This window comes from Lissotriton helveticus, chromosome 1_2, assembly GCF_964261635.1.
Source record: "Lissotriton helveticus chromosome 1_2, aLisHel1.1, whole genome shotgun sequence".
NCBI lineage: Eukaryota > Metazoa > Chordata > Amphibia > Caudata > Salamandridae > Lissotriton > Lissotriton helveticus.
In genome coordinates this window covers 123035382-123057399 of record NC_136058.1, presented here as the reverse complement: position 1 = coordinate 123057399, position 22018 = coordinate 123035382, and the positions used below count along the sequence as shown (strand labels likewise).

Below are 22018 nucleotides of genomic sequence, written 5' to 3'. Positions count from 1 at the left end.
CACCCAGTCAAGAGATCAGGGCTAGATCCAACACCGTTTTTTAGCTCATTGCACCATCCCAGTTTCAGAACCTGGCTGTATGCAAATTAGTCTGTCCCTGGCCCAGTGCATCATGGGAACAGGGCTGACCAGACTACAAAAGCCAATTCTTACACTGGGAAGGAAACAAGCTTCCGGGGACCGGTTTCTGGCATTACAGCCGTCTTCGGCCCGGCTTGCTTGAATCCTGATGGTGCAATGAGCAAGGGACTCACATCTGAGTATACCCTTCCACGCTTAGGGTGGACAAAATTATTTACAACAAGGGGTGGTGATGGACAGAGTCTCTGAATTAAGCAGAGTACTCTCACCCAGTCAAGAGATCAGTGGTAGATCCAACACCGTTTTTTAGCTCATTGCACCATCCCAGTTTCAGAACCTGGCTGTATGCAAATTAGTCTGTCCCTGGCCCAGTGCATCATGGGAACAGGGCTGACCAGACTACAAAAGCCAATTCTTACACTGGGAAGGAAACAAGCTTCCGGGGACCGGTTTCTGGCATTACAGCCGTCATCGGCCCGGCTTGCTTGAATCCTGATGGTGCAATGAGCAAGGGACTCACATCTGAGTATACCCTTCCACGCTTAGGGTGGACAAAATTATTTACAACAAGGGGTGGTGATGGACAGAGTCTCTGAATTAAGCAGAGTACTCTCACCCAGTCAAGAGATCAGGGCTAGATCCAACACCGTTTTTTAGCTCATTTATGCAAATTAGTCTGTCCCTGGCCCAGTGCATCATGGGAACAGGGCTGACCAGACTACAAAAGCCATTTACGCTCCTGACTCACCCCCAGTCACAGATCTGGGTTGAATCCATCATCGTTCTTTTGCTCACTTTGCCACCTCTGTTCAGACCCAGGTATATGCAAATCAGTCTTGACCCTGTGCCTCATGGAAACAGTCCAGCCCAAACTGCCAAGCCAGGTCTTCCCTGAACCGGACACATGCATCCTGTGACCGGTTTCGGGGCAATTACCAATGCAGCGTTGTGATTGGTCTGAGGTTCGGCGCTCAGACGAGAATGGGAGCCTGGGCATGTTCCTTACCAGGCCTTGTAATGCAGCCTGGTTGGAAACATGCAAATTGCACATGACTGTTTAAGCACTCCTAAGGAGTGCAAATCACTCCTTCCCCTGTAACCCCAGTTCCACCCTGCCCTACCCTAGCCTCATAGTGAAAAATACTATGATAATAAAAGGGTGATTATCATTTTATTTTTATTTTCTCCTGCTGTCAGAGCAGTAGGGCGATGCTCCTCTGGCTTATCTGAAGAGCCGTTCCTGGTGAAACTATCAATATCTTGGGGTTTATGGAAGCGCACATTACGTTTGAAAAGAGGGACAACCAAGGGAAAGTGTGTGTGGCACAGCAGGCTGCTCCGTTTTTAGGGTGGGTACACCAATATGACCGACACATAATTGCAAACCCAAGGGTTCCTTCTCAAGTGATCGTGGTGGAGGACGAGTCTCTGTCAGGAATTCTGGAAAGTGTAAGCATATATTCGATGATAAGCTAGGTTTGTTGAAAGGTTATTTTCAGAAGCTTTTGCTCAAGAAAGGAAGTGCTCCAGTTTGGCAAAACATCAGGAGAGATCAGTAGTGGGTCGGGAGGAAGTCATGAAATGTATTCATGAAATGTTGCAATAAGGGATCACAGAACCTGTTTAAGCGTCCGATTGGGTAACGCCTGTAGTAATCACAAAGAAATCTGATGGGTGTCTAAGGTTCTGTGTGGACTTAAGACATTGTAGCAAACACCTTTCCCTTACCTAACATTGATAAATTAGTTCTATTGTTTAAAGGTAGAAAGTATGTTTCCAAATTGGACTTAAACAGTGCTTACTATGCGATCGAGGCCCACGAGGACTTTCATAAACGATGGAGGGAACATTTAGTTTCACTCGTATGCCATTCAGTCTGTCATCGCCAGCGAGTTTTCTTCAGCGCATGATTACTGAAGTTTTTAAAAGGCCTTGAGAATATATTGTATTTTTAAGATGATATATTGATCTTTGGCAAAACTATCAAAGAACATAACATTGTATTGAAACAGGCTTTACATAGAATAGCTGAGGTGGGTGTCAGTCTGTGTAAGGAGAAGTGTTTCTTTTGAAGGTGGAATACTTGGGGTTCACGCTATCAGCAGATGGGGTTAAACCAAGGTAAGATGTGTTGGAGGCAATTGAATTGGGACCGGCATCTCAATATAAGGAGCAGTTGAGATACTTTATGTGTCTAATAGAGTGTTTTGTGAAGTTTGTTGAGAAGTTTGTAGATAAAACACAGACTTTGAGGTCTTTGCTTAGGAAGGGACAGCTTTTTAAGGGGCTCAAGAACAGAATGAATGGTTTAATGTGATAAAAAGATACATTTGTTAGGCGAGGATCTTGTTACCATTGGACATCAAGCTCAGTTCAGTCATACCTGTTGATGCAAGTGCCACAGTTGTGGGTGCTATTCTCTCTCAAAAACAGAGTAATGGTGAGAAAACTGTAGCATTTGTGTAAAGGACTTTAAGAAGTGATGAAATACATTGCTCTGTTATTGAGAGAGAAGCGTTGGCAACTGCCTGAATTACTGAACATATGTCTGGGATACAATCCTGAGATCAGATCACAAGTCGTTTGTCAAGATTTAACTTCCTGGAGATGCTGGTAAGGGCTCAGCAAGATTAGAAAGAATGGCTGCCAGACTCCAAGAGTATCAATACATAGTAGAACATATTCAGGGCTAGAAGAATACACAGGCTGACTGTCTTTCCAGAATGGAATGTCAGTTGGTTGAAGGTCTAGCTGTATCAAGTGGATAAAATGAATGTTCAGTGGCTTCAGTGCAAGATGCTGCATTAGATGGAGCTGGTGATTTTACTATAGGTGATTGGTATCAGGAAATGGAAGCGGATAAGACTCTTATGGAAGTTGTACGCATGGTGATTTCAGGGAAAAGAAGAGAGAGTTGAGTAGCAATATCTGTGTGGCCATTTGTCAAGATTTTGGATAAAATGTCCATGTCTGGAGATAAATTATGGATGAGAAGTGATAGGTGTGTTCCACTGTTGGGTTTAAGGTCTAGGCTTGCAGCTATGCCTCCTAAAGGTCATTTGGGGCAAATTTTGACCCAACGCTGCCTCAAAGCGCAACTCTGGTGACCAGGCCAGGACGACCAAGATACTTCCTGGGTTGAGAGGTGCATTTTATATAAAGAGGGCGAGAAAAGACTTAGAGGAGGGGCGAAAGCAGTCATGGGACGTATTATGAATCATGGAAAAGCTTGACATAAAGTATGCATCGATTTTCTTGGTCCAATGTCGGAGTTACACAGTGAGTGCAGGTTTGCTTTGGCGTGTATTGATGTCTTCTCAAAGTGGCTGTGTGTAAAGTTTATGAGGAAGGTTACCACAGAAGCCACTATACGAAATTAGGGAAAGTTGTTCCTAGAAGAAGGTGTTCCATCCATACTTATTTCCGGTAATGGCACACAACTGTTCTCTCATGAAATGTAGGTGTTTCTGCTGGGTCATTTTATCACACAATGTTGCACCACTCTTTACAATTCACAAGGAAATGGCCCTGTGGAAAGTGCTATCCGTTTGGTGAAGGGTGTTATTCAAATGGTGAATGTTTTGGGTCAGAATGCAGAGAAAGCAGTGGAGGAAATGGTGTGGGCATATTGCACCACTAAGTAAGAGATTACCCTAAAATCTCCTTTGAGTTGATGAGGGGTATAGTTCCGGGTACCAAGGTGGTAACATCTTGTATGAAGGAGTGGATGGCATGTGGTGGTAATTGGAAAGCGAGTGATGAAAAGAGTGTTGTAACTTCAATGAGTGTAACTGTGGTTTGTGATTGGTTGAAGATCAGAGCAATGAGGGGTTTGTCAAGAAGTAAAGGCCTGTACAAAGTTGCACATGTGCGTCCGCTTCATGTACTCTTAGAGAATGGTGAACTATGGAATCGATGCAAAGTTGCGCTGAATCAGAAAGGGGAGACTGTCCAGTAAAGAGAGTGGAAACATGCAATAGATACATGTCGATGGAAGATGAAGACTTTGAAAAAAAGAGAGGGGATAAGTTCCCAAAATGAAAGGACGGTGAGGAGGAATAATCCTTTGTCTACTTTCACGGAGGAGAGAAGTACAGGGGAATTGTCGAAATCCAGAAAAAGTAGATGCTTCAAGTGGAGATTACTCACTGAATGTTTATTCTAAACTGCTTTCTAAATATGTTGACAATATGGATGCTCGGGATTACTTCGTATGTATACAATTACCTGCATCAGTTGCTGAGGGGATTACTCATTATCATCTCGCCATGGCATATGGAGTTTGATGTAGCTTATTGCTGAGCTTATTCTACAGGAAAGGTCATTTTCAATACCATTACTCGAATCATGACTTAGTTCTTTCAGAAGCTCCTGTGCTAAAGCATTTGAATAGACAGCCTGATGCTTAGAATTCAGAGATAGTGGGACATTTCTTTAGACCCACAATGACACTGAACATGGCTTATGCACACAGACACAAATTGACTTGTTTTTTTAATGGCTGGAGAAAAGAATTTCATAGATTCAGTAGAAGAGAGAAGAAGAGACATTGAAAAGTGCCACAATGGGATACAGATTAGAGTGAACATAGATTTGTGGGAAACATGGCAGCACTAGCTTTAGACTGGCAACATCAAGGGAGATTATGCATTTTTGTGACAAAATCCACAACTGATACAAATTTCGTAGGGACTAGTGAATGTGACCATTGTTAGACCTGGGATCCCTGGTTGACTGAGGTAGGTACCTTAGGCCAATTAGGGACCCGCGTTCCAAAGTCAGGGAAATGAAGGTCACCTTCTTAGATAGCCCCGCTCACCCCCTCGGTAGCTTGGCACGAGCAGCCAGGCTCATCTTCAAGACAAGTGGGTAAAGTATTCACAACCACGATCACAATAATCCAATGATGACACCACAAATAGACTCCACACGAGTTTTATAAAACGAGTATAAATGTTATGTAAAAAGATATATGATAAGACCACCCGAAATAAAACCAACATATGAGGTTGTGTAATATTTCTCCTGGCCGGTTGTTAGGCCAGCCACCCCTTGTAAGTTATGGCAATGTCAATGAGCACTTCTACAGATTCTCCTGTACTCCTAATAACATGTCATACAGTTCGTAATGCTAGAATCAGGTACTTTTGCAATGTAAAAATACTGTACTGTGTAACGTAGCAATCAGACACTCTGCAATGAAAAGAATGCAATGCGTAACGCAACAATCAGGCACTTTGCAAGGTAAAACAATTCAATGCATAATCCAACCACCAGTTATGTCGTTCTGCAATAATAAGGCAATGCATATACACTAATCAGGTAATTTATTATGCAGGAATAATGCAATGTTCAATACGCTAATCAGGTGGCTCGTTATGCAGGAACAAGGCAATGCGTTATACGACAATCGAGTAGTTTGTTATACAGAAATGTTGAAATGTGTAATACGTCAGTCAGGTACTCCGCTCTCAGAAATGGAATACTACGTAGTACACTCAGGCCCCGATCACTGGGCCTTAGGCGGTCTCTCCGCCTCCTCTTCTGATCTCTAGTCAGCCTCTCACAGTTGCCCCCAACACAGTACGATGTAATTCCAAAGTGCAGCTTCGCACTCCGGCCCCTGTACCGCCACTCCCTTTGGGAATACCGGCCGAGACACGAGCCGAAGCAGAGGCTAGCACTGCCAACACGAAAGAGAGGCTGAGAACTTCTCCCTCCGAGCCCAGGTCCCGCCCCAAGAGTCGACACACATTACTTGGGGGGGCGCAAACGCACTCTCCTCTCCTTATCCAGATGCTGTGCCTCCAAGCAACTTTGTGAAATGGCAACGGCGGCTCGGGCCGGCAACACAGCTCCTCTGGGACTGCCGGTCTGGGCCCTTCGCTTACGAAGATCTCAGGCTGCCACAAAGCACACGCACAGTGTCGCTGAGTCTTCCTTCACTCCGGGGGCACGATCACTGAGCACTCCACACACAGGTCTCAGGCTGCACGAAGAGCACATGCACAGCGTCGCTGTGACTCCCTTTACTCCGGTGTACACAATAACACGGCAAATCCTCATGAAAGTCTCCCGGTGCGCCACGCACCTGCACACAGCGGCGATGAGACTCACTTGGATTCCGGTGCACTAGATAACAAGGCAAATCCTCACTTAGGTCTCACAGTGCACAACGCACATGCTCACAGCGTCGATGAGACTCACTTGGATTCCAGTGCACACAAAAACAAGGCAAACCCTCATGAAGGTCTCACAGTGCACTACGTACATGGCGTCAATGAGACTCAATTGGATTCCGGTGCACACGATCAATGGAAAATCCTCACAACGGGGTTCAGGTTGCACAAAGCACACTCACACAGTGTCGCTAATCCTTGCTTGGATTCCAGGTGCCCCTGATTACAGGCCGATCCTCCTGAAGGTCTCAGTGCTGCACAAAGCACATTCACACACCTTCACTGAGACTCACTTGGACACCAGGCGCTCACAATCACAGGCAGTTCTTACAAGGGTCTCAGACTGCAACAGGCACGCTCCCACAGTGCCACTGAGACTTTCCTAGATACTTTTATGTTTCTGTGTTTCCAAACAGGGATCTAGATCACCTCAGGCCCTTGGGGATAGTTACTTCAGGACACACGACACAGCAAAGTCCTTCAAGCAGGGGGACACAGCACACAGCAAAGTCCCTTTAGCCTTTCCTTGGTAAAAACAGCAAACTGCAGGCCAGCCCCAGAACACACAGCAAGGGTCAGTCCTATCCTTCAGTCTCTTCAGTGGTTTCTTCCTTGGCGGAGGTCCTCTTGACCACAAAGTGGCTCTAGTCTTGTTCACACTTGATTAAGCTATTCTCCAAAGTTCAGGGTCTTCAGCTCTCATAGTTATACCCCTCAATGGCTTTGAAGTCTTTGTGCTTCAGGGGGCACTGACCCTTGTTCAAACCAGTTATGGGTGCCTCCCTGCCAGAGACACCTTTCTTCCTTTGATTAGTGGGGGTGTGGATTCTCAATCACTCAGCAGGAGATGAGCCAATTGTTTTATAGCAGCAACCCAGGCCTCTTCACTTCCAAGGACTTCTCCTCCCCCTAAGCTCCAGATGCTGGACATCCTGTTGCTGTCTCACTTCCTCCCCTGGGTCAAGACATTCCCCAGATCCTATTGCTTTCAAATCCAGACAGTCAATCCACAGCCAGGCAGAGACACACAGAAATGTAAGAGCACAAAACTCAGCCACTTCTAAAAAAGTGGCTTCTAAACACACAATGCAAAAACCCACCTTCATAAAAAGATGTGTTATTACATTGTGAGTTCAGGCATATTAAACTTCACCTTTCCATCTTAAGACCTTGGGAAGATAGGCTGGAAAACATATCCCATTCTATCCTATGGGCAAGATGGCCTTTCAACAGTGAAAAAAGAAAATGGAAATTATTTCACTTTCAGAACATGACACACACCTTAGTACGTTTTACCTTCCACATGCACTACACCCTGTCCAGGGGGTACCCTAGACCTACCATAGGGGTGCCTGATGTACACAGAAAGAGATGGATAAGGTCTGGCAAGTGAATGCACTTAACAGAACATGGCAGTTTAACAAACTGAACACAGGCCCTGCAATGGCAGGCCTGAGTTCCCTTTTTAAGGCTACTTGTGTGGGTGGCACAAACAGTGCTGCAGGCCCACTAGTAGCAATTGCATTACCAGCCCTGGCACACATAGTGCACTTTACCAGGGACTTCATTAGTAAGGCAAACATACCAATCAATGACAACCAATTACCATTACCTTATACAGGTGACACTTACACTTTGACACTGTTTAGCAGTGGCAAAGTGTCCAAAGCATCTAAGTTGGCAACACTATGTCAGAAAAAGGTCTGGGGGAAAGCAAAAAGTTTAGGGACTTTAGCCACAAAGGGCCAAGTCCTACAACCATATATTTGAAGTTCAAGGACATTGGGATATATATTTAGATGGGGGAGATCCTGTGTTCCCTGGAGTTCATTACATGTGTGGAAAACATGCATTTTACAGGTTACCTAGGAAATGGTATGGAACATGTGGGACAAATTAATGATTCAACGAGGGAACAACACATGAGAAAAAAAGAGGTGCTAATGCCAATGAGAGTGTAGGAGACATTTTCAGTACTTTGATACCAACTGTAGGAGTGAAACTCAACTCACACAAGATTAGAAAGCTTTCTACTGTAGTTCATAAACTATCTACTAGTACTGCTGGAGGATTCTTAGTTATATATAAAGACATGGTTGCCATCCGATTAATGGTTTTACAGAATCGACTTGCTTTAGGCGTCCTTCTCGTAGTCTGCAGGACGTTAAAAGTTCAACAATGTTGTACTTGTATCCCAAACAAGAGTAAAGACCTGAAGAAGTAAATTAGCAACATTACTGACTTAAAGATAGATTTGAAAGGGTTGACAGTAACAGGTGCTTGGGAAGCAGTAGGGAAAGGATTTTCTGTGATAGGCAGATGTTTCGAAAACATGGGGAGTGGAATTAATGGAAGCATCTTGAGACCCTTAGTGATAATTGCTCTTTGTGGATTATTCTTGTTCGTGAGCATTAAGATATACAAACGTGCAGAAGTGAAAAAGGGACTAAACAGAAAGAGAGGAGATATGGAACTGGAGGACAGACAGAGTAAATACTATGAAGACATGAAAGTCCTAAAGGATTCCAGAAGAAAAATTATGAAACAACCAGATTGTAATTTGATTATAGCGGCGAAGCGTTGGAATCAACTTCCAGATCATATTCGGGTCGAGACCATCCACCTCTCTTCTTTCCGTAAATCTCTGAAGACCCTGCTGTTCCCTTGATGCCCTTTGTGCCGGTATTTGGCTCTGTCGCTAGCGCTGGGAGGCCTTTGGTAGCCATGCGCTTTACAAGTACATATTCATTCATTCATTCATTCATTATCTGATATAATATTGATGTGATGGCTTGATCAGAGGAGGGATTGGTGTAGTGCCAAACTCTCCACTCTTTACGCGTCACAAAATATGGAAGTGTTCAGAGATGTGACCTGAACATGCAGCTTTCTTACTTTTTTATGTGAATTTTGAGAAAACGTACACGCGAAACCATTTAAAGAATGCATTTATTGTAGAATTTGAGAATTAAAATGTTTAACCATGCTCATTAAGATTTTTAATGAAGCTTGATTATCAGGAATAAAACCATCCTCGTTCATAACAATGTACTTTAAATCGATGAAGAAATCTGACTTTCTTAAACGTGGGATACATTTTTTGTATAATATGTAATTATTTGGAAAACCATTAATCACCATCCTCATATGTGTACAAGACTACTGTGAGCTGAACGATAATGGAAATGTAATGTATGCACTAATGTTACATGTATGCACATTCAAACTTAGTTCTCAGTCATTCTTACCTTTGACTAATTTGAATATTTACAGTATGATTTATGCAATATGAACCAAAATGTCTTAATGAATTTATGTTTGGTTATAAGAATTTATGTGCACGTGTATTAAATGTGCCCCACTGAATTGAATGCTTAACTTAGCTCAATTCTAAAGGTCTGTTTTTCTGCAGGCAGTATTTCATCAATTACTGTGTCACCACATTTGCTAACTCGACATTTCTTGAAGGTATTCACATGCATTGTTAGTTTAGAATAGATACATTTCTGTATTAGAGATAGATACATAGCCTTAGAAACGGACCTTGTCAACGTTTACATGGAAAACCTACAGGCAAAAGAATAGTTCTTTATGGACCTAAGTGTGAGAAGGTGATGCTCTTCCCATCTCTAGAGTTGGACTTTGCCTGGATGTTGCAATCTGCAATGTGGAGAAAGAAACAAAGACAATGGACATTTGTTGATGATGTGACCAATGGGTCTCACGTATGAACGTTTGGATATAATTTACTGTTCGTCTTGGCTGTTTTTAGCAGATCGTTTTGGACCTTTGAGGACTTTTGTGCGGACTCCTTTGCTGAGCCCTTTTTCACAGACTCTATGCAGAACCTTCCTTGAGCTTTTGGCTGACCCTTTCATGATTCCCAACTGCCCCTTGAATGGACTTTGAGAAGTCTAAACTTCCATTTTCTCTTTGATTTCTGCCCAGAGTGTGGTTTAGGCAAATACGTATTCCTGATCTACTGAAGAAACTTGTTTTCTTTGTTGAAAATCTGCTTCTTATTTTCAACATGAAAACAAAGATGCCCAAGTAAATTACAAAAGCAGTTGTACACTGCCGTACAATATTGAAAAGAAAAATAGGCAGAAGCTAGCTTTGCTGCCATCAGCTACACATTACATACATCAACGCAGTCCACCATTTCCTCATTGTCATACCCCGTAGGACCATGAACAGTCAACAATTCCACAGTAGATATAGCAAACATTTTCTCATTTCAGTGCGCAGCCTTTCCCTTTGTAGACCACCCTTACGGCACACATGCACCAATCTTGTCATTTTTCCAGTTCCTGAAGTGTGATAGAAAGCCCCTTTCCACTGAGCTCCACTGAGCATGCAATATTTGGTTTGGTCATCAACATAAGCCCCAGTGTGAGCCATAAACGGTCCATGGTGTATAAGTACGATGCGTCCTATATGTTGAGGAGACACCATTTAGCTGTAGGCTCCAAGGTACATTCACAGACAGCACCTATACATGTAACCACAGCATTTCAATATTGTCGCAGCACGGGCAGTCCCATATGATATGAAAAAAGTTACCTTTCTGATTACAGTGTCTCCGACTTTGGTAACCAGTCGCTCTGGATCTGCCACGGAGTCCACGTGGGGGTAGGTGTTGCAGGCTGAGACCGCACACCGTTGGGGTTCCTGACTCCCCGGTGCAGGTCCCACAGGAGCAGACTGCGGGGCACCTTAGGGATCATCCCAGGGTCGCATTATTCGAAGCAGGACCAATTGGCCTGCTCCACAGACCAACCAAGTTAAGGTTGTATATAAACTCTATGTTTCACTGTGTAGTACTAGTCACCATGGTCCTGAAGAATTGCTAGTTTAGCATGAAACATGTCGACCACACCAGAGGGTTGTAGATAGTCCTGCCTGAAACTACCAAAGCGTTCTATCTCCCCTCTCACCATTTTAATCAAGGGGGTCAGCCACGCTAATAAAACTCCTTGTGGATTGACCAACCTTTTTTATTATCACCACCTTCTCACGACTACACCTTTTTGCCCTCTCACACGCATGCACCATATGGCAGGAACAAAAGATCTCCGCTAAAGAGCCCCTTCGCGGGTGCCCGTCGGACATTGCAGCGCCAGTCCGACGAGGAGCAGGACCCATATGATGAAGCATGACACCTAGCTTGCTGGGTGTGTGAGGGTTCTAGTTCCCAAGAGGGGTTTCCCCCCACCTTCCCTTCCCCTCTTGGTTTCCCTATACACTTTCACACTCATCCATCTCAGCCTTTCCGGGGAACTTTGTGCCTAATTTTGCTTAACTAGTAGCCCTGCCAATCCTCAAGACCCTCAAGATCCCGTTCCCACTGGTCCTTCTAATGATGCAGTGTACCAGCGGAGATATGCAATATTTTTTAGTAAGTGAGAGAGATTGCCTTACAAGGCATATAGGCGTCAAGGAGTACAGTGGGGGAAGACTCTGGAAGGATCATACCTACTAGTAGCTCTGTTTGTAAGGCACGGCTGATCTGCAGCTAGTGATAGGCCTTGCTGGGTGCCAACTGATACGCTGCAAATTAGAGAATGGGATAATTTCTCCCTGTACCCAGAGATCCCCCACTCGGGATACTCCGATAAGATCAGACTTATCTAAACCAGGGTCCCCAGACCTGCCGTATCTCATAAGGGTGTGACTTGGGCCAGTTTATCTTTCCCTCCCGGGGCTCAGTGTGTCGTTTGTATGGAGTGGTGTGGCTCACTGGTTAGAGGCGGCAGACCCGTAAGCAGAGAACGGCCCGGGACCAGGGTTCAATTCCCGACGCGGGAGGGTCGTGGACCAGGGTCAAAACGGACTCGATAATTCTCGCCTCGGTGCCTACTCTAACCAGGGAACACACTCGGCAACTCTGGGCATTAAGCTTGCCTCATCTCTACAACGGCCCCCCACAGATGCCGGGGATGCCTGGTTTCACCTTGGAGATATTGGACCATCACACAGGGAAAACTAGGACGGGTTCCCCAGCGGTCTTCAGCGCCAGGATACTCCTTGGAGTCACAGTGCACTTTACAAGTACACCCACATTTACATTTGCCATATATTTAGTGTCACTGCAATGGGGTTTTTAGGGGTTGCATGTCTGGTATTGCTGTATAGCTCACAAAGGCATCTCCCTATACTCATCATTAGTCTGTCCAACTGGTAGGCTGTTCGGTCAACAGAAGATGCACCCAATGGTGTACCACTGTCAGTTGTGCTGCCCAATATTACTTTTGAATGTTTGGCAGTGCTATATCGCCATCATACCAGCCTTTCTGAAGGGCAATGCGTTGGGGGTTCCACTCCAGAAGAAAGTGTGGCTCACACTTTTAATATATTTAAAGTAGGAATTTGGAATTGGGTAGGGATCATTGTGCAATCCATATATAGAAAGAAGGACAGGGCCATCATCTTAAATAAGGCTGCTCAACCTAGCAACAAAAGTGTCAGGGTTCGCTAATGCTGACCATCATGTTTAAGGCAGGTGAGTGGTGGCAGTAAGTTGTTCACATAGAATCTGTGAGAATCAGTTGTAGCACTTTATACCCAGGTATGTAAAATCGTCCCTTACCACCTTGGCCTCACAATCACGAGGCAGGTGAGACATACCTCCCCGAAGGGGATTGTGAACAGAATACGGTCCCTACCTCGCGTGCCCCGACGTTTCCCTCGAGGTCTCGAACCTTGCGGTCCGATCCGTCGGCGTCCCTGGCAACCCGGACTTCATTCTTGTCTCCCTCATTGCAGAAACCAATCAGGAAGAACGGAAAACTGGAAGGACTCCTGAGTAAGCCCGGAAGTCCCTCCCCCTACTCAGAGACGGAGGACGGAAAAGCCGGAAACGAAGACGGCGGGGTGTGCAGAGAGTTCGACTCGTGGCCGGAGACGGACTGCGGTGACCCTGTGAAGCCGAACGGAAAAGAGGGAGAAGACGACGAAGTCTGGACGGAGGACTGGTGGAGTCCTGTGGAGAACGCTGGAGAGCGGCCATGACTCGCGGGAGAGTTGCGGCGGGGGCATGTGGGTAACGAACCCCTTTGTATACCTAGCGTGTAAATAGCCCTAGTGTAAACTGACACCACCTCCCTTCTTCTCACCGATCACTGTATAAAGTGTAGAGCAGTCACTCTCGGTCACCGGCACTTGTATAAAATTCCCCGCACTGATTCAGCCCTCCAGCACACTCCTCTCCTCCCCAACTGTATCGTTTCCCTCCTCATACCTCCCTCACGGTCCGCTTTCCCTTCTGCACTCCTGGTGACGGTATTAGGCATCAACGCCGTAAAAGCAGTCAGACTAACGGCCCTTTCTTCTTTCTCTTCTTGCCCACCTCCGAGGATCCACCACCCGCTGCAGGAACCACACGACTGGTGGACGACGCCCAAACCAACGTCCGGCCGGGTTACAGCGCACTTCGAGGAACCGTCGTTGAGACCTCCAGCCAAGCACCTTCCCTGTCGGAGCTACCCCTGTCCTTCCTTTCGTCTTATCAAAAGACTCTGTACACGGATAAATAAAGAGACATAGCCCACTATATACAGCCTCCACGCCTGTTATTCCGACCTGCACACCCCCCACGACAACAGGGATACAAGATGGATTTCTTCCAATTGATCATATACCAGACCTACTGAAGACTCCTGACCGAGCTTCTGAGATGCTAACATTAGTCCTACCTATATTCCAGTGCCTTGTCCCTATTTCTTTCATGGAACTCTTCGATTTCTGAAACTCTGTAGATACTCAAACTATTCCTGCGCCTTGGACTGTGCTTGGACGATGTAGATTACTTTTGTATAGAAAAAACTAATTGAGATTGTTTTCTGAGCATCATGTTATTGTTCTGTATTGCAACTACAGAGTTGCTCATCTAATCCTAATTTGCTTCAATTTCTTCAGGAGGCTAAGCTTGCTGGTTGTCATTTTGTATCTTTATAGCATGGTCTTAAGAGAGATCTATTTGAACCTGATTACTAATTTGTAATAAACCTTTTTACACTTGGCTACTGGTTCCTGGTCCTCATTGTGTAGCCAAATGGGTTGCACTGTTAAATATGTGATTAAGATTAGACATAAAAAAGACTAACTCTCTTTCCCCGCAGTACCACAAAGAAAAGATCTATCAGAGGACCACGATAGAGAGTAAGTAGATGAGACAGAGAAAATAAAAGGAGAGAAAAAGAATATAAATGCTGTGGTCCAGAAATGCTGGATCACCCTCTACATTACATAAAATAAATCCCAACACCACGACTAATTGTTGGTGTTGCAAATCACCTTCAGCATATCTACATCAAATGTTATTATCTTGCCCTCATCAGTTCTGGCTCAAACTATAAAATCAAATAAACAATATTTTTCAAACAAATGCTACTTTTTCATTTTCTAATATATTTTCAGGAAGCTTATTGAAAATGTTCTACGTATAATGTTGACATTATTGACTTGCTACTGGTAGATACATTTCTTCAAAAAGTTACCAAGCTTGGAAAGACACCTCTATTATTTCCTCTCAAGGGTGGTGGTATATGGTATTTGCTCCAACTAATATCTAGACAGAGCTTATGTTCATCCATTGACCTTAGCAATATGAAGAGATATTATTTGGTCACCTGTCACGATTGATATACGCACAGCTGCTCAATCCTCTACTATTCATTACCCATCAATTGAAGAAGTTAACAAAACCCCTTGAATGTTCCAGTATATATCTTTAATCTTTGTATTTATTCTTATTTCTTATACTCTCTATATTTACTAACGTGATAAATTAGTTGTATTCATTATTACACTTTGTATTCTCTATGTATGCTATTGTATATTAACTTCACCATCTGATTTAATATATTTTGTTTCTTTCTGTTATTCTTTATCCTCTTATGTGTTCCTTTTTCAGTCCTCAATTCCGACGTGATATTTATTTAATTGCCATCTATATTTAATAGAAATTGATAGGAGCGTTTACATTTGATGACTTGTAGTTTGTTTTCTTTTTCTCTTTATTTGATAAACTTTTCTTTAACTTTAAAAAAACAAGTATACAAAAAGCAATAACTTTTTTTATCTAAAAAGGTGATGAACTGCACAATATGAGAGCAGGAATCCTGGCATCAATGTCAGACCTCTCCTATAATCACAACACATATAAAGTGCACCTGACAACAGACTTGCCACTTTGTTCAGTAAAGGCATTACTGTCAGAGCAGTGCCGTGGGGAGGCATGCATGTGTGTAAGCTCATATTTAGAAACTATCACTACTAATAAATGCCACTCAGTGCAGAGATTTAATGTGCGCAAGTAAAACAATCATGCTAAAGAAATACACATTTTTTTAACAAGCATTTGCAATGCAATAGAGATCTTGCATTTGTTAAAGTTAGCGTTGTTGGCATTGAAAATTATAATTGTTTGCTTTTTTATACCAATGGCAATAGTACAATGCAAATATAATTACTTCATCCAGCAAACAAAAACACAAAAGTAAAAAATATTGTCATTTTTAACTCAAACAGATTTAACTTTAACAAATGCGAGACCTATTGCATGGTAAATGCTAGCTTAATTTACCAATCCAAAAAGTTTTTAAATTGATCATTAAAACAAGCATTTGCAATGCAATAGATCTCGCAATTACGCGACTTTGAGCTATTGCCAAAGTAAACGACAATGCCTTTTTTTGTTTTGCTTTTTAAATCATAATCTCTCTTTTCTGTTGTTAACAGGTTACAAATGCAGACAAAGACGGTACTAAGGAGGGATTACTAAGCCTATTCATGAATCAAAAGCAACCATTAAGAAAGGACAGTAGCAGGAGCCAATTGAAAAGATGGGTGGAGCTTCAAGTCCATACCTTAATACAGCATGCCTCGCAGAGCAGTAAATGTGCTGCCCAGGCTCGGCCTAAAAAAATGTGCAGTCTTTATCGTATTTTATCATATATGTTGAAGGCTCTGTAATAATAGTTCTTAAGAGTCAAGTCAGACTATGAGTTTGGCTCCATAACGGCTCTCCTTAATTAGATGATATGCCCACTACAGCATATAGAGTATTTACAGAGCACATACCTCAGGTCAATTGCTTCAACAATTGTGTGTGAGGTAATGAAATGTTTTATATGAGAGCCCCTATGCAGCACAGATCAACCAGTGGTAGAAGTGGGCGGGATCGGAAGGGCACAGCGAGCCCCTACTTTTAAAAAGGATTTCAGTCCATTCCCTTACTTCTTTCATTCAAAAAAGCATCCCGGGACAGCAAGAATAGTCCTACTTAAAAACGATAACTTTTTCATTCAGCTTGTGTGGTGCCAGGGGCGGCTCACACTTCTCTGTTGAACTCCAGCGGCTGCAGCAGCTATTCCCGGAGTACTCACAGACTGTGGGCAGGCCCATTGTCATTCCGATTGAGGCTGATTATCTCCTTTCGAATAACAATGCGCTCGCGGTTGCCTTTAGCATATCATGTGCCAGTGAGGTCAGAGTTAGTGATTACAGAAGAGCTTTCCCCAGAGTACTGTGGGGAGCTTGCCCCCTTGTGTAATTTGTCAATGTTGTACACAGAGTGAACTAGGCAGGAGAAGTGACAGGAAAGGAGAGGTGACGGGGCAGGAGAGGTGACGGGGCAGGAGAGGTGACGGGGCAGGAGAGGTGACGGGGCAGGAGAGGTGACGGGGCAGGAGAGGTGACGGGGCAGGAGCGGTGACGGGTCAGGAGCGGTGACGGGTCAGAAGCAGTGACGGGTCAGGAGCAGTGACGGGTCAGGAGCAGTGACGGGTCAGAAGCAGTGACGGGTCAGGAGCAGTGACGGGTCAGGAGCAGTGACGGGATAGGAGAGGCGACAGGAAAGGAGAAGTGATGGGGCAGGAGTGGTGACTAGGCATGAGCAGGAGCAGTAACTGGGCGGGAGAGGTAAACAGGGCAGGAGCAGAGAACGGGGCAGGAGCAGAGAACGGGGCAGGAGCAGAGAGGTGACAGGGCAGGAGAGGTGACAGGGCAGGAGCAGTGACGGGTCAGGAGCAGTGACGGGTCAGGAGCAGTGACGGGTCAGGAGCAGTGACGGGTCAGGAGAGGCGACAGGAAAGGAGAAGTGATGGGGCAGGAGTGGTGACTAGGCATGAGCAGGAGCGGTAACTGGGCGGGAGAGGTAAACAGGGAAGGAGCAGAGAACGGGGCAGGAGCAGAGAACGGGGCAGGAGCAGAGAGGTGACAGGGCAGGAGAGGTGACAGGGCAGGAGCAGTGACGGGTCAGGAGCAGTGACGGGTCAGGAGCAGTGACGGGTCAGGAGCAGTGACGGGTCAGGAGCAGTGATGGGTCAGGAGCAGTGACGGGTCAGGAGAGGCGACAGGAAAGGAGAAGTGATGGGGCAGGAGTGGTGACTAGGCATGAGCAGGAGCGGTAACTGGGCGGGAGAGGTAAACAGGGAAGGAGCAGAGAACGGGGCAGGAGCAGAGAACGGGGCAGGAGCAGAGAGGTGACAGGGCAGGAGAGGTGACAGGGCAGGAGCAGTGACGGGTCAGGAGCAGTGACGGGTCAGGAGCAGTGACGGGTCAGGAGCAGTGACGGGACAGGAGAGGCGACAGGAAAGGAGAAGTGATGGGGCAGGAGTGGTGACTAGGCATGAGCAGGAGCGGTAACTGGGCGGGAGAGGTAAACAGGGCAATAGCAGAGAACGGGGCAGGAGCAGAGAACGGGGCAGGAACAGAGAACGGGGCAGGAACAGAGAACGGGGCAGGAACAGAGAACGGGGCAGGAACAGAGAACGGGGCAGGAACAGAGAACGGGGCAGGAACAGAGAACGGGGCAGGAGCAGAGAACGGGGCAGGAGCAGAGAACGGGGCAGGAGCAGAGAACGGGGCAGGAGCAGAGAACGGGGCAGGAGCAGAGAACAGGGCAGAAGCAGAGAACGGGGTAGGAGCAGAGAACGGGGCAGGAGCAGAGAACGGGGCAGGAGCAGAGAACGAGACAGGAGCAGTGAACGAGGCAGAAGCAGGGAACGAGGCAGGAGAGGCGATGGGGCAGGTGACGTGGCGGGGCAGGTGACGTGGCGGGCAGGTGATGTGGCGGGGCAGGAGACGTGGCGGGGCAGGAGACGTGGCGGGGCAGGAGACGTGGCGGGGCAGGAGACGTGGCGGGGCAGGAGACGTGGCGGCGCAGGTGACGTGGCGGGGCAGGTGACGTGGCGGGGCAGGAGACGTGGCGGGGCAGGTGATGTGGCGGGCAGGAGAAGTGACGGGCAGGAGCGGTGATTAGGCATGAGCAGGAGCGGTGAACGGGGTAAAAGCGGTGAACGGGGCAGGAGCGGGAAAACGGGGCAGGAGCGGGAAAACGGGGCAGGAGCGGGAAAACGGGGCAGGAGCGGGAAAACGGGGCAGGAGCGGGAAAACGGGGCAGGAGCGGGAAAACGGGGCAGGAGCGGAAAACGGGGCAGGAGCGGTGACCGGGCAGGAGCGGTGACCGGGCAGGTGACGTGACGGGGCAGGTGACGTGACGGGGCAGGTGACGTGACGGGGCAGGTGACGTGACGGGGCAGGTGACGTGACGGGGCAGGTGACGTGACGGGGCAGGTGACGTGACGGGGCAGGTGACGTGACGGGGCAGGTGACGTGACGGGGCAGGTGACGTGACGGGGCAGGTGACGTGACGGGGCAGGTGACGTGACGGGGCAGGTGACGTGACGGGGCAGGAGAAGTGACGGGGCAGGAGAAGTGACGGGGCAGGAGAAGTGACGGGGCAGGAGGGGTGACGGGGCAGGAGAGGTGACGGGGCAGGAGAAGTGACGGGGCAGGAGAGGTGACGGGGCAGGGGCGGTGATTAGGCAAAACAATGGATTTAGGCCCAGATCTCTGTACTAGGGTGAATGTATGACACTGTTCTGAATTATGTCCATCAGTTGTTCTTTTTGCTTTTGTCACCCTGGGTGGGACGGGTATGCCCAGACGTGGGCCCATGCTCTCCATGCCACTGGAATCAAGATATCCTGGCTGATGAGGGCTGAAAGCCCGAAACCGGTCCTAGGATGCTTGTTTCCAGTCCTGTGAGGACCTGGCCTGGCAGTTCAGGCTGAACTGTTCCCATTGGGGGCAGGATCAAGACTGATTTGCATATGTCTGGGTCCAAACTGGAATGGCACGGTGAGCAAAAAACCAATGGATTTAGGCCCAGATCTCGGTACGGGGTGAATGTATGACATTGTTCTGCATTCTGTCCATCAGTTGTTCTTTTTCCTATATTATGATTGAGTAGCTAACTGGCTGACATGAATATGAAGGAGCCTTTATGGGTTTCCGTGAGTCTAGATTCTCCTGAAGAGTCCCTTTATCTTCTGAGCCCTGCTTACCACATACAGGAGGAGCCCTGTATTCATGTCCTCAATGTTTGAGACAAAAAATACTCATGGATTTCGGAAAACAATGAGAGTAAAAGCATTAAGGTAACATGTTGATCCTGCTTATATTTCGCATGCTTTACATAAACTTGCATTCCCTACGAGTGTTTGCTTTTTCCTTAATTAAACCTCAAATAAACATGTTTATGCATCGTTTAAATTAAATAATGTTATAGTTATAAGCTGTAACTGGTCAGTGAAATGCTAAATGTACTCAAAATTGGTATGTTTTGCTATTTATAGCCACACCCTGTAGTGTTTACGGACTAGTTGTTCCGCCTTGCGTGATGACGCAAGGCGGTGGCGGCCATCTTTGGCGGCTGTGCGCATGCGCGCACGAGGTGGCGCGAACGCCGAGCGAGAAAGCCATCGGCTCGGCGCTCTCCGGAGCGATACAAAAATAAACACCCTAGAGCCCCCAACCCGATTCAGTGTCATCATTGGGGAGAAAGGGCAAACATTACACACCCTTAACTCCGCCCACTGATCCAATCTTCAGTTATTCCGCCCCCTGATTCTCCAACCACAGTTCCCCTACTTTTTCCCCCCCACTTCGACCACTGAGGTCAACTTAATGTTGTCACCCAACTGGGTGCATGCATGGGAGTGTTGGAAGGTTTCTGGTATGCAACATTTGAGCAACTTCAACTGACGTTTTAGTTATGGAATTTTAGTCAAGTGTAATACCCCCAGGCTAGAACCATAATTGGGCACTATTGCAAGTGCAAACTCATTATTTCTAGTCCTACAAAGAATAAAAGGCATTGATTTATGTGGTCGGAAACTTCGCCCCATACTCCACACCAAGCCATACAACAATAATTACTATAACTTTGCAACTAGGCGCAGAAAATCACCAGTGTGGTGTTAGTTCAGCCAAGTTTGGCTGCAGTGGATGTCCTCGATAACTTACTTGGATCCAAAAGCAATGTCCCGGAACGGGCGCTGTCATTGGGAAATTGTGTATCTCTCCATAACAATACACTAACAAGAAAAGCAGGACATCCTCATGTCTTCTGACCACAAAACCCCTTTCTAACACCACGGGCGCAACTGACATCCTCGCTTCAAGGTAGCCCGGGTCGTTCGTTGAAGCCTGTGAACGTGAGCGCCATCTTTCAATGGGACGTCCTCAGTTCATAACAAGAAGGGGGCTTAAATATTTACAGACTTTTCCCGTCAATTCAAGTAGAAAACATTTAAATCAATATTTAAAAATAAACAGATTAATGTGAAACCAAAATGTTATTTTATTTAAAGCTAAAATACAGTGCAATTCGTTTCATACTACCTGTTTTTCTTTGTTACATTCACATACTCGGCATTTATTTTTTGTTAATGCAAACATTTAGGGGCATATTTTGGCACACTTTCTGCAATTGTATGAATTAACTGTGCATTCCAAGAGGGCTGCTACAGTCCACAAGTAACAATGCGGTCAGCGTTGGGCACGAAATACGGCATATTTAGAGACTTTAAGTAACGCCCAGTATTAATAAACGTGCACATTAGTATTCCGAATCCATTTTCAAGACGCAGAATCGGGCTCTCCAGAGAAATGCAGCGTGCATTAAAAGCGTTATATTGCTTCAAGGTTGTAAGGTCGTCCTTCTTCTGTGTCTATTGTGAAGTGCAATGTTTTGCACCCTATTGGTTCTTTGCTGTACTTCCTGCGTCTGTCTGTTGTGGCCTCTGAGCAATGGAAGCGTGTTTGCTTTTTCTGACAACACAGTTTGTGGTGCTGTAACTTGCTGCCCTTACGCAGTGGTCTTATTCATGGCCAGCTTGCCTCCTCGCCGCGATCGAAAGGAGTTGTAAAGGAAGGCTGCCATGGCAGAAGAAGCAGACGTTGACATTGAAGGAGATGAGGTGTCTGAAATAGGTGCAGGCGGGTGAGTAATTGTAATTGTATTTATATAGCACATTCTACCCCCTTGTCCGGATTTTTGGACAGGTACAATATTCCGCTTCCTGGCCAGATGTTTTTCTTAAAATTTGTTACACGCTCGCTCTGTCCTGGTTTGATGGTATGCAGCACTGTGCATTCTGGGAATTGTAGTTTTGTGTAGTAATGGGGTCTTATTCCTTATTGTAATTTGTAGGAACGTAGAACTTCATGATGTAAAATAGAGCGTGTGGTTCTGTATTAAAGCACTCGTATAGAATGTTATTAGATCAGTGATGAGTAGCTGCTGCAGCTGTGGACATCCTAGTACCTACCAAGCTACTTGGAGAAATAAAGGAAGAATAAATATTCTTTGTATACGTGATGACTTCATTTTGCTTCTCATATTCTAAGTATTGACCAAAGAGTCACTTACGAAAGGATAAGGGTTCTGAGTGGGCTTTCTATGTGTA

The 22018-nt window shown here is 45.9% G+C and overlaps 2 protein-coding genes across 4 annotated transcripts in view; one reads left to right on the top strand and one right to left on the bottom strand.

The window, feature by feature from the left end:
* The window catches only part of OMA1 (OMA1 zinc metallopeptidase), a 797057-nt gene extending 776311 nt beyond the window's left edge, over positions 1-20746 (bottom strand). Inside the window, exon 1 of one of the 2 annotated variants that reach the window (XM_078669974.1) lies at positions 20574-20746. The gene's annotated coding sequence lies outside the window, so the exon portion shown is untranslated. The remainder of the gene's footprint in view (positions 1-20573) is intronic. The other variant, XM_078669983.1, reaches the window with a different exon arrangement.
* A 588-nt stretch (positions 20747-21334) lies between these two features.
* Positions 21335-22018, top strand: part of MYSM1 (Myb like, SWIRM and MPN domains 1) — a 367486-nt gene continuing 366802 nt past the window's right edge. For both annotated transcript variants that reach the window (XM_078669957.1, XM_078669947.1), the window contains exon 1: positions 21335-21552. In XM_078669957.1, the coding sequence (XP_078526083.1) occupies positions 21491-21552 (62 nt within the window). In that variant the 5' untranslated portion in view covers positions 21335-21490. The remainder of the gene's footprint in view (positions 21553-22018) is intronic.